The sequence below is a fragment of the Bos indicus genome, chromosome 2 (genome assembly GCF_029378745.1).
Source record: "Bos indicus isolate NIAB-ARS_2022 breed Sahiwal x Tharparkar chromosome 2, NIAB-ARS_B.indTharparkar_mat_pri_1.0, whole genome shotgun sequence".
NCBI classification, from domain to species: domain Eukaryota; kingdom Metazoa; phylum Chordata; class Mammalia; order Artiodactyla; family Bovidae; genus Bos; species Bos indicus.
The window spans coordinates 26,356,758-26,369,026 of NC_091761.1; the positions used below are offsets into that span (position 1 = coordinate 26,356,758).

At 37.4% G+C, this 12,269-nt stretch overlaps 1 protein-coding gene across 1 annotated transcript in view; it reads right to left on the reverse strand.

Moving 5' to 3' along the window:
* The window catches only part of UBR3 (ubiquitin protein ligase E3 component n-recognin 3), a 205,850-nt gene that overhangs the window by 80,485 nt on the left and 113,096 nt on the right, over window positions 1-12,269 (reverse strand). Inside the window, exon 24 of the mRNA XM_070803519.1 lies at window positions 5,503-5,591. Coding sequence (XP_070659620.1) covers window positions 5,503-5,591 — 89 coding nt within the window. The remainder of the gene's footprint in view (window positions 1-5,502; window positions 5,592-12,269) is intronic.

The following is a 12,269-nucleotide window of genomic DNA, read 5'->3' on the forward strand; positions in this document are numbered from 1 at the left end:
ACCCCTAAAGGAACTTACCTCTATCTCCATCCACGCTTTCCCTCTCCTCTCGAGTCTGCTCAGGGAATGAGGTGGCCATTCTCCTATTCAAGACAATACTACCTAACCTCTTCTGGATACTTTGCTTAATCAATTCCTCAGAAAATTGTTTTTATCTCATTTGGGAGTGGGAGGCAACAGATAAAAACAATTTCTAAAAACAGTATTCACTAAGCTTTTTTTCTTAGCTCCTAAGGTTGCAAAGAAACAAATCAAACTGTTTATCAAACCGTTATATTAACTCCCCCAAAAATGCTGCTCTCAAGTGACTTCAGAACACAGAGCTTTTGACTATTACCCTTAGTAGAATTACCAAAGGATAAAATGGTCTGTAAACAATTTTAAATTTTTTAAATTTTAATTCAACGATTTCATTGTTTAATATAATACCCAGGTTGGTATTTTGAAGCTATTTTCTTTACTTGGAAAGAAAAAGTAATTTGCTTACATATGGTGTATTGTGCTTGAGTAGGAGAATATTCTAAATCCTAGGACATGTATGTTGAAGTATTTAGGAGTAAAGTATCATGATGTCTATAACTTACTTCATCTAGTAGAGGAAGAGAGTGAGTGAAAGAACAAATTAAGAAAAGTGTTAACTAGGTGACATGGTACATGGTAATTTGTAATACTATTCCTTCAGTTTTTCTGTATATTTGAAATTTTTCATAAGAATAAACAGCATGTATGAAATTAATTCATTTTGGCTAAAAAATACCTTTACACACAAATATACTCAGAAAAAGATTTGTAAGGATATAGCCTAGATTAGGAAATCTGATAGTAAAAATATAGTATTATTTTATTTTTGATTATATGTGTTTTCTAAGTTTCCATAATAAAAATTTAATGCTTTTATAATAACAGAAATTTTAACTTTATACATTATAATAGCAAATATTAGTGAGTGGCTAATCAAGACTGAAGACTGAGCACATACTTTTATCTCCACTCCTTTTAAAAAAAATCACTGAAATAAAAGCAAAGATATACATAAAGAAATATTCCCATAAGAATACAGAAAAACGATGGTGTCATGAAAGAGTTTCACCAACCAACAAATAAGAGATGTCAGTAAAATTTCTAAAAGATTAGAGGAGATGGAGACACGCTGACAATGCAAGAAAATCATAATAGCTACAACCACGTATGTATTATGAGAAAGTTATAGAAAGGAAGAACTGATAGGTCCGTTAGAAGAATGTCAAATCTGGGCTCAGAATCAGTCAGTGAGGCAGAGGATAGGAGTCTTAAGTTAAGTATTAAGTGATTCTGAAAGCAGAATAATCAGAAGTCTATGTACAAAACTTCACTACTCAGCACCCCATTCCCTCCCCAACTTTGACTGATAGAGCACTCAGGTAATTTGGCATTTACCCTAAGGAGACAAAAAAATGACTGTCTTTCTCCAAAGGAACTGAACATGCTGCTTGGAGAGTAAGAGGGTTTTCTAACTGAGTGTTAATGTCTGAGGGCCCAAACAGAGTAGGTGGCAATCCTCCCACCCAGATCTAAGTCTGAGAGTCAACCCGCCTCATCCATACATTGGCTAAAAAGGATTACTAGGATCAAACCTATTTAGGCCTCAGCAGGGTAACAGACGATCTTTCCAGAGGAATCAAGAATTATCAGGCAAACGAAGGAAACTAACAACATAAAAGAGTAACTTAAATTTCTAAGCAGTTCAGAAGGATAAAGGATAATTGAGAGAGCGCTAACACATTCAGAAAGATTTTAGAACAAATTCTTCTGACAAAGACCAAGATACTAAAGAGAAGAAACCTCTAAGCATGTAAAGCAAAAAGATATAAAAAAGACAGTGAAGATTAAAACATCAATCTAAGAGATCCAATATCCAAATAATCAGAGTCCCATCAAAGAGAATAAAGAAAATATATGGAGAAAAGTATTGTAATAGTTTTCTACTGCTGTTTAACAAATTACCCAAAATTCAGTGGCCTAAAACAATAGTTTTCTGAGGGTCAGGAATCTGCAAGCAATTTAGCTTGATGGTTCTGGCTCAGGATTTCTCCTGAGACTGCTATTAAACAAACAGCTGGACAGTACCATCTAAAAATTTGAATGGGGCTAGCAGATTCACATCCAGGCTCATTTATAGGACTGTTGGCCAGAGGCCTCAGTCCCTACCCACATAGGCTTCTCCACTGGACTGCTAACAACATGGCAGCTGGCTTTCCCCAGAATACGTAATTTGAGAGACAGAAAAGCAGTCAAGATAGAAGGCACCATATCTTTCATAACCTAATCTCAGAAATGACTTCTGCCATGCCCCAGTGATCATGAATACCAATTTTGACACAACATCAGAGGAGAGCACGCAGGGCATAAAAACTAGGCAGTATGGATCATGGAGGGTCATCTTGGAAGGTGGCTATACTAGTTGTCAAGAAAATCATAGGAAATATTTTTCTCAGAGCTTCTGATACACGAGTTTTCAGCCTGAAAAGGTCCATTAAGTACTAAGGAGAATGAAAAAGATCCACCTAGATACATATCATAAAACTTCGTATCTCTGAGAATCAAACAGTTATAAAAGTGTCACAGGAAAGGGAAAAAAATGTTAACTCACAAAGAAATAAGAATCAAATTACCGCCACTGCTACTGCTGCTGCCGCTAAGTCACTTCAGTCATGTCCGACTCTGTGAGACCCCATAGACAGCAGCCCACCAAGATCCGCCATCCCTGGGATTCTCCAGACAAGAACACTGGAGTGGGTTGCCATTTCCTTCTCCAATGCATGAAAGTGAAAAGTGAAAGTCAAGTTGCTCAGTCGTGTCCGACTCTTAGCAACCCCATGGACTGCAGCCTACCAGACTCCTCCATCTATGGGATTTTCCAGGCAAGAGTACTGGAGTGGGTTGCCGTTGCCTTCTCCGAATTACCATCACACTTCTTATCAAATTAATGGTAAAAGACAAGGGAGTAGTCCTTTATCAGGTGTAAAAAAAAATGTGTATTAACAGGTGTATTGCATTCATCCAAACGAACAATCAAGCATGACAGCAAACCAGGGTCCCATCTGGAAATAAAAAGAATCAGAAAGTTTAACTTCCAGCACAAGCATTTCTGGCAATATACTTGCACTCCAATAAAACAAGACCTCCAAAAAGAGATAAGATGCAGGAAACACCAGATGAACCCTGTAAGAGGAAAATTCCAAGGTAATAGCTGTACAGCATGCCTACGGAGCAAATGGACCAGACTGGAACAGAATTCTATGCAAAGGACAGTATGATTAAGTGGGCAGAATAACAGGGATATCATAAAGGCATATCAGTTAGAAAAAAAGGTAGTTGGAAACTTCAGGAAAAACAAAAGACAATATAACAAATAGAAATGAGTAAACGGTGATATAGTTTAAGCAATTCCAAGACTGTAAGAAAAGAGGCTATTTACTAAATACAATCTCCTTAATGCGGTCTAGGAGTCAGGTCACTGGAGTCAAAAAAAATAAATGAATACTAGGCTATTATTTATTCGAAGGCAATGGCACCCCACTCCAGTACTCATGCCTGGGAAATCCCACGGATGGAGAAGCCTGGTAGACTACAGTCCATAGGGTCGTGAAGAGTCAGACACGACTGAGAGACTTCACTTTCACTTTTCATTTTCATGCACTGGAGAAGGAAATGGCACCCCACTCCAGTACTCATGCCTGGGAAATGCCATGGACGGAGGAGCCTGGTAGGCTACAGTCCATAGGGTCGTGAAGAGTCAGACACAACTGAGTGACTTTACTTTCATTTTTCACTTTCATGCACTGGAGAAGAAAATGGCAACCCACTCCAGTGTTCTTGCCTGGAGAATCCAAGGGATGGGAGCCTGGTGGGCTGCCGTCTATGGGGTCACACAGAGTCGGACACGACTGATGTAACTTAGCAGCAGCAGGCTATTATTTAGCCCTGAAGTCAACAGCATTCAAAAAGTTATCTTGAATGTTTTTCAACATTTAGAATAAATCTTTGAATGGAAGATTTGACTGCAACTGCAAAATAAAATGTTGGCAATGTTAATTTAAAAGAAAACAAGTTGACTTCCCTGGTGGTAGAGTGGATAAGAATCCACCCGCTAATGCAGGGCACTTAGGTTTGATCCCTGGTCCAGGAAGATTCCACATGCCGCAGAGCAACCAAGTCTGTGAACGGAACTACGGAATCCACGCTCTGGAGCCTGCCAGGTCGCAACTGCTGAGGCTGCCTGCGGAAGTCCATGTGCCTACAGCCCACGCTTCACAAGATAAGCCACCACACCGAAAAGCCTAGGCATCATAATGCAGACCCCACTCACTGCAACTAGAGAAAAGCCAGCACACAGCAACAAAGCCCCAGCACAAGGAAAATAATAAATAAATAAAAAGATATGTTGAAAAAGAAAACATGTAACTTCTAAAAAGCAGAAGGTAGTGATGATGAAAAGAAAAATGAGAGATAGGGGTGCTTATTAGTTAATTTTATATGAAGAGATATGAAGAAACTGGCTATAGATAGAACACTTAATAGACATTATCTTTAATGTGTAAAAACCAAAAAATTTTAAGTATCCATTTTTGGAAAGAAGGAGGAAGAGAAAACATAGAAAAAGGAAAAGCAGTATCATGAACTAAACTGTCATCTTTCATACAAGAAAGTCAACCGATTTGCTATTGGTTAATCCAACAAACAGAATTTAGTATACTTTACATCAAAGTACATAAACTCCACTGTTGATGGTTTATAACACATTATGCTTAATCTGGACTGACCCTCCTCTTCTGAACATCAGTTATGTGTGCTTATGTGCATGAGAATGTATTTGCATGTTTGAACATACATTCTTGTATTTTATTTCAGCATTTTTGTCTAAAATTGAAAAAAAGAGAGAGGGAAATCACTGAAATGCAAGAAGTAATCAGGGAAAGGAGTATACTGTTAACTGAAGACAGATTAATTGAGAGTTAATCTATATCTCCTACGTCTGTAAAAGATTACTCATAGCAATCTACTATCACACAGGAAAATGGCATCCTCTCTCATTGTAAAAGGCTAATACTAATCCTAATGGAAATGAGAGGTGCACCTGATTTTAAGAAACAGTGAACGTATAAACAGCAAGAGAAACTCAAAGTATCTGAAAACTATTTTAAGGATCTTAGAAGAATTTCATAGGAAAAAATCAGAATAAGTAAGTTCGTATTGATGAACCTTATAAATCTAAAAGGCAGTTTAAGAGAAGAGAGCAGCAGAATACTACTGTATTACTACCATCAAGAACTTTCTAACAACTGCAGCTAACTCAACAACAGAATGGACCACCTTGGTCTGATCTTCCATTACTCCATTGTTTAAATAAAGACCAGAAATCATCTGTCTATAATGTTAAAAACTGATGGATGATTGGACTGGATAAGTACTATGGTAATAACTGTAAGTATGAGTGTTCTAAACGAATAAATTTTGACTTACCAACATCCATGGCAGTTTCCATGAAGCTTTTCTGTCGTGATGCAAACTCTGCAAGCAATTTCTGCTGTCTTTCTCTAGCTTTTTGTCGCCTAGATTAAACAGAAATAAAGTATTAAGTACCAGACACACTTAAGACGTATCTACTATCTTTCAGGAGTATATAATGTATGAAAGGGTCCCTGACACACAGTTAAGAACAACCAAATTTTTGTACCATGTTTTAAATTTCATGTGAAGTTTTATTGTCCTTTAAGGATTCTGCTGCTTTAAAATGGTCTGAAAACCACTAGGTGTAAACAGGTAAAAATTAAAGAAAAAATTTACTTTAAAATGTGAAATAATAATTTAAGTAGAAAAAAAATTTTCCAACTACACAATTTCCTAAGTATATGTCAGTTCATTGCAAGACCAAGAAGAGCTTTAGCTAAAACTCATAATTTAACCCCAGGTACAAATAATAGCAAGCTCATTGCTAGAAGAAACTTTTATGTTAAGCTATGAATAGAATCTAAAAGGTAAAAATAGTCAGATTTACTGTTACCTTAAGAAAAGGTCTCTCCTAAAAGAGGATTAACAAAAAGCCAGGAAGTTTTCTAGTTTCTACTACACAATAGTACAAATTTGGCTTATTTTGTTTGAAGTAAAAGAAAATCAATAAATTTTTATTCTATTTATTAATTATCCCTTATCTACTTCCAAAGAGCATTTTAATCTGAGGTTAACTGCAAAAAAAAAAAAAAGAGTGTAACCTAGGTATAAAAAAAAAAAAAGTAAACTAATAAAGACAGGAGATAGGCTTCCCCAGGAAGCCTGTGGCCTAGGACAGGGTGTCAAGACCCAACAGCCTGGCAAAGGAGGGCATTCATGCAGGGAAAAGTTATAAGAAATTGGTTACATATGAGGGAACTAATAAAAAAATTAATACTATTAAAGGATTATAGTGGTCAGGTTTCTCACTGTGGGATTAGAGATTGTAATTATGAAAAGAGAGAAAAGATGAATAAATCCTATGGTGTTGGATTAGAATTGGGATTATCAGGTAGAACTCACAGTCATAGTTTTTAATACCTCTCTCTCCCCTCACTATATCCCACTCTTGTGCACACACTTTTTGCCCACTAAGAGAGTCTGTGAATGAGCTCATTAGAATGAGTGCATAGACGGGTTTCTAAGTAACATTCTCTACTACAAGTAACCAAGACTCTTTGGACAAATGTCTAATATAAAATGCAAGATGAACCTGGGCTATCTTCTTAGACCAGAAAATAAGAAAATGCTCAAAGAATGATGGGGAGAGAAATACAAAGAATACAGAAACCAGCTTGAAGGGACTCCCACTGGTCAAATCTAAAACAATCTGAGCATCAAAATGAGTAATGAGCAGATTATAGCTCATAAAGTAAAATAGAAATCTGTAACTCTAAACTGATACAAGCAGATAAATGAATGAACTGAAATGATGAAGAATAGAATACTGCAGCATCTCAAAGTATCTCTCCACAAATTAACACACACACTAATTACAAAGGTGAGGAAGGGAAGGATATTTACAAAGAGTAACTTGACAGTGACGTCTAATAGATACCCCCATAATCAAGTGATCAAAGTTAATCAGTAGTCATGAAACAAATTAAAATCATGTGACAACTTGATGGGATACAGTCAAAACAAAACAGCAACATTCCCCCTCTGCCTTTTTTTTTTTTCCGCTGGGCCACATGGGCTGTGTTATCTTAGTTCCCTAACCAGGAACTGAACCTGGGCCACAGCAATGAAAGCCGAGAATCCTAACCACTAAACCACCAGGGAACTCCCCAGCAACACTTTTTTGATATTGTTCTCAAAGATGTATCATCCAAATCCAAGCATAATGGAAAAGTAGACAAGCCCAAATTGAGGGATATTCTACAGTGCTTACTGCTCTGTAACTTTCAAAAGTGCCAAGGTCAAGAAAATAAAGGAAAAGGGGAAGACTATTCCATACTGAAGGAAATCAAAGAGATACAACAACAAAATATGATGAGTGATTCTGGACAGAATCTTTCTGCTATAACCAACATTACTGGAACAACTGTCAAAACTTGGGATCTAAGGATTTTATCATACTAAGTAAAATGCTAATTCCTTTATTTTGAAAGGTATATTGTGACTATATAAGAAAATGCCCTTATTTCTAAAAACTATGCACTAAAGTATTACACTAAAACATTCCACTGTAAAACAACTTACTCTGAAATGATCCAGAAAGTTCTTTGTATTATCCTTGAAACATTGCTTAAGTTTAAGATTTCTTCAAAATAAAAAGGTTTTAAAAATTAAACCCATTATCAAAGGACTAAAATTTGTCACTAAGGAAAAAACAGAAACAAACAAAAATGTACTATAGATGCTCAAAGACCTAGGAGACCTCCAAAAACATTTAAATAATAATAGCAGTGATAGAAGGCAGTGGCACCCCACTCCAGTGCTCTTTGCCTGGAAAATCCCATGGACAAAGGAGCCTGGTAGGCTGCAGTCCATGGGGTCGCTAGGAGTCGGACACTTACTGAGTGACTTCACTTTCACTTTCATGCATTGGAGAAGGAAATGGCAACCCACTCCAGTGTTCTTGCCTGGAGAATCCCAGAGACGGTGGAGCCTGGTGGGCTGCCATCTATGGGGTCGCACAGAGTCGGACACGACTGAAGTGACTTAGCAGCAGCAGCAGCAGTGATAGAATGTGTTTGGTCTTCATACTACTCCTTTATAAACTAGTAAGTTTCACCGTTTCTTTAATTAAAACAATGAGTTATGCACTCTACAGTTGACCTTTAAATATGTACATGTACATTTACATTTAGAATATACAAGTTCACAAAATACTGTTTCAAGTAACAAATCTGAATACCAAACTCATCTCACCTGCACTGGCAAGCAGAATCTTATCCACTGTGACACCACGGAAGTCCTAGAAATAAATTTTAATACCAGTGCCAATCAATTATATTTGAGGTTTTCCTAAGAAAATTGATTGGCACTGGTATTAAAATTCATTTCGAGGATATCCTTGGTGGCACAGTGGATAAGATTCTGCCTGCCAATGCAGGTGACACGAGTTTGATCCCTGGTCCTGGAAGAGTACACATGCCGCAGAGCAACTAACCCCTGTGCCACAGCCACTGAGCCCTCGCTCCAGGGCCTGCGAGTCACAGCTATTAAAGCCCACGCACCAGATCCTGTGCTCCAGAACGAGAGGAGCCGCCACAATGTGAAGTCCATGACCCACAACTAGAGAGCAGCCCCTACCCTCTGGACTAGAAAAGCAATGAAAGACCCAGCACAACCAAAAATAAATAAATAAATAAATTTTTTTAATAAAATTCATTTCTGTTCTGGAATTACTGTAAATTATAGATACTTATGTCTGTCACTTTAGTCTGTGAGACTCTGAGCAGAGACTCAGACACACCAGGTGACTTCAACAGAAATAAGAAAATTAAATGGGTATCGTTTTAAATTGTTTTTTTTTTTTAATTTTTTTAAACTTTACAATATTGTATTGGTTCTGCCATATATCGAAATGAATCCACCACAGGCATACACATGTTCCCCATCCTGAACCCTCCTCCCTCCTCCCTCCCCATACAATCCCTCTGGGTCGTCCCAGTGCACCAGCCCCCAGCATCCAGTATCATGCATCGAACCTGGACTGGCGACTCGTTTCATGTATGATATTATACATGTTTCAATGCCATTCTCCCAAATCATCTCACCCTCTCCCTCTCCCACAGAGTCCAAAAGACTGTTTTATACATCAGTGTCTCTTTTGCTGTCTTGTATACAGGGTTATTGTTACCATCTTTCTAAATTCCATATATATGCGTTAGTATACTGTATTGGTGTTTTTCTTTCTGGCTTACTTCACTCTGTATAATAGGCTCCAGTTTCATCCACCTCATTAGAACTGATTCAAATGTATTCTTTTTAATGGCTGAGTAATACTCCATTGTGTATATGTACCACAGCTTTCTTATCCATTCATCTGCTGATGGACATCTAGGTTGCTTCCATGTCCTGGCTATTATAAACAGTGCTGTGATGAACATTGGGGTACATGTGTCTCTTTCCCTTCTGGTTTCCTCAGTGTGTATGCCCAGAAGGGGGATTGCTGGGTCATATGGCAGTTCTATTTCCAGTTTTTTAAGGAATCTCCACACTGTTCTCCATAGTGGCTGTACTAGTTTGCATTCCCACCAAGAGTATAAGAGGGTTCCCTTTTCTCCACATCCTCTCCAGCATTTATTACTTGTAGACTTTTGGATCGCAGCCATTCTAACTGGCTAAATTGTGTTCCTTTTTTTTTTTTTTAATTTTATTTTATTTTTAAACTTTACATAATTGTATTAGTTTTGCCAAATATCAAAATGAATCCATCACAGGTATACATGTACTGCCCATCCTGAACCCTCCTCCCTCCTCCCTCCCCATACCATCCCTCTGGGTCGTCCCAGTGCACTAGCCCCAAGCATCCAGTATCGTGCATTGAACCTGGACTGGCATCTCGTTTCTTACATGATATTTTACATGTTTCAATGCCGTTCTCCCAAATCTTCCCACCCTCTCCCTCTCCCACAGAGTCCATAAGACTGTTCCATACATCAGCATCACTTTTGCTGTCTCATACACAGGGTTATTGTTATCATCTTTCTAAATTTCATATATATGCGTTAGTATACTGTATTGGTGTTTTTCCTTCTGGCTTACTTCACTCTGTATAATAGGCTCCAGTTTCATCCACCTCATTAGAACTGATTCAAATGTATTCTTTTTAATGGCTGAGTAATACTCCATTGTATATATGTACCACAGCTTTCTTATCCATTCATCTGCTGATGGACATCTAGGTTGCTTCCATGTCCTGGCTATTATAAACAGTGCTGTGATGAACACTGGGGTACACGTGTCTCTTTCCCTTCTGGTTTCCTCAGTGTGTATGCCCAGAAGGGGGATTGCTGGATCATAAGGCAGTTCTATTTCCAGTTTTTTAAGGAATCTCCACACTGTTCTCCATAGTGGCTGTACTAGTTTGCATTCCCACCAAGAGTTTAAGAGGGTTCCCTTTTCTCCACATCCTCACCAGCATTTATTACTTGTAGACTTTTGGATCGCAGCCATTCTAACTGGCTAAATTGTGTTCTTAACAATGCATTTCTGTAGTAGTTGTCTATGATTTCTAGAAAAGGAGTGTTGTTATTTTTCCCTTGTGAATTTTTTCATAATTTAGGTTATTCCTTTCTAAACTTGGACATAAATGTGCATAAAGACCATTAACAAAAAGACACAAGTTCTAGCACATTCATACAACTCAGCAATTTTCCATTATGACCTAAGAAGTGGACATACTAAGGTTGCATACGGTTACAACCTTCTAGAGTTTTCTATCTGTACCTAGTTTTCTATGGAGTTAATCGGTTATGAGGGCTTCCCAGGCAGTGCAGTGGTAAAGAATCCGTTTGCCAGTGCAAGAGATGGAAGAGACTCGAGTTCGATCCCTGGGTTGGGAAGATCCCCTGGAGGAGGAAATGGCAACCCATTCCAGTATTCTTGCCTGGGAAATCCCACGGGCAGAGAAGCCTGGTGGGCTATAGTCCATGGGACATGACTTAGGGATTAAACTACCATCAATCTATTATGAAAGTGATGTCAAGTTTGTCTACAGCTGAGGTACCTGGGAATAGATCATTATGTGTACATAAACTATTCTGCCTTTATTGTGACATTTAACCCCAAACCCAAAATAAATTGAGAAAAAAATGTGAGCCACATAGCGAGATTCAAACTGATTCATTTTAATCGTTACCTGTCTGCTACAGAATTAGTTTCAAGTCCTTGTCAATACTACCATCGCTCAAAGATAACAAGCCCATAACAAAAAAAGCCTTAAATTTTTAGGTCACTATTTATTACAAAAGCATTAGAGCCTTTGTAAAAAAAAAAAATAGCATCTGAACTATGTCCTCTAGTATCTATATGTTATGAATAATAATTACAAAATGCCTTTAACCAAATAGAATAAGTTTTGATTCACTGAATGTTTTTATCTTCCTGAAAAAATAGATAGACATTATTCTATAACCAAAACAAAAGGTGACCAATTTAGAAGAGGACTAATCTTAGTTAACAACAAAAAAAATGTGCCTCATTTTTAACTTTCCAATTTTATCTATTAAATTCTAGGTGTCTACCAATTCAAAGTTAATGGACTTTCACCTAAATTATGTTATTATATAACAACTTCTATTTATAAAGTACTGTGAGAAATAAGAACTCTCCTAAATTTTTAATGTAATAAAAGTTTTGTGTATACTTTTATTGTAAATTATCTGTAACAAAATAACGGCAAAAATGAAGAACAGCTATGTATGATTAAATCTGCTTCTGTTACAGTTACCAAAGGATGACCTCCTAACTAATCAAATGGGACTGCCAATCTTAACTAAACTTTTGTAACATATAACAATCTTTCTTCCTTTCTGAATCTCCTCCTCTTATGCCTCTCTAATGCCATTCTCTGCAATTTTCCTCTTATTTCACTCTAACCATCCCGTTTTGAGTCACCTTTATAGGTGCTCCTTCGTCAGTTAATCTCTTTTATGTTTTTCCCTTGAGTTTTATACCAAGTGTTCTCATCTTTTTATTGTCCATATTCTTCCATATACAAGGCTCTATTACCTATATGCCTAAATCTGTAGCTCTAACTCAGAATTCTCACCTAAGTCTCTAACCCT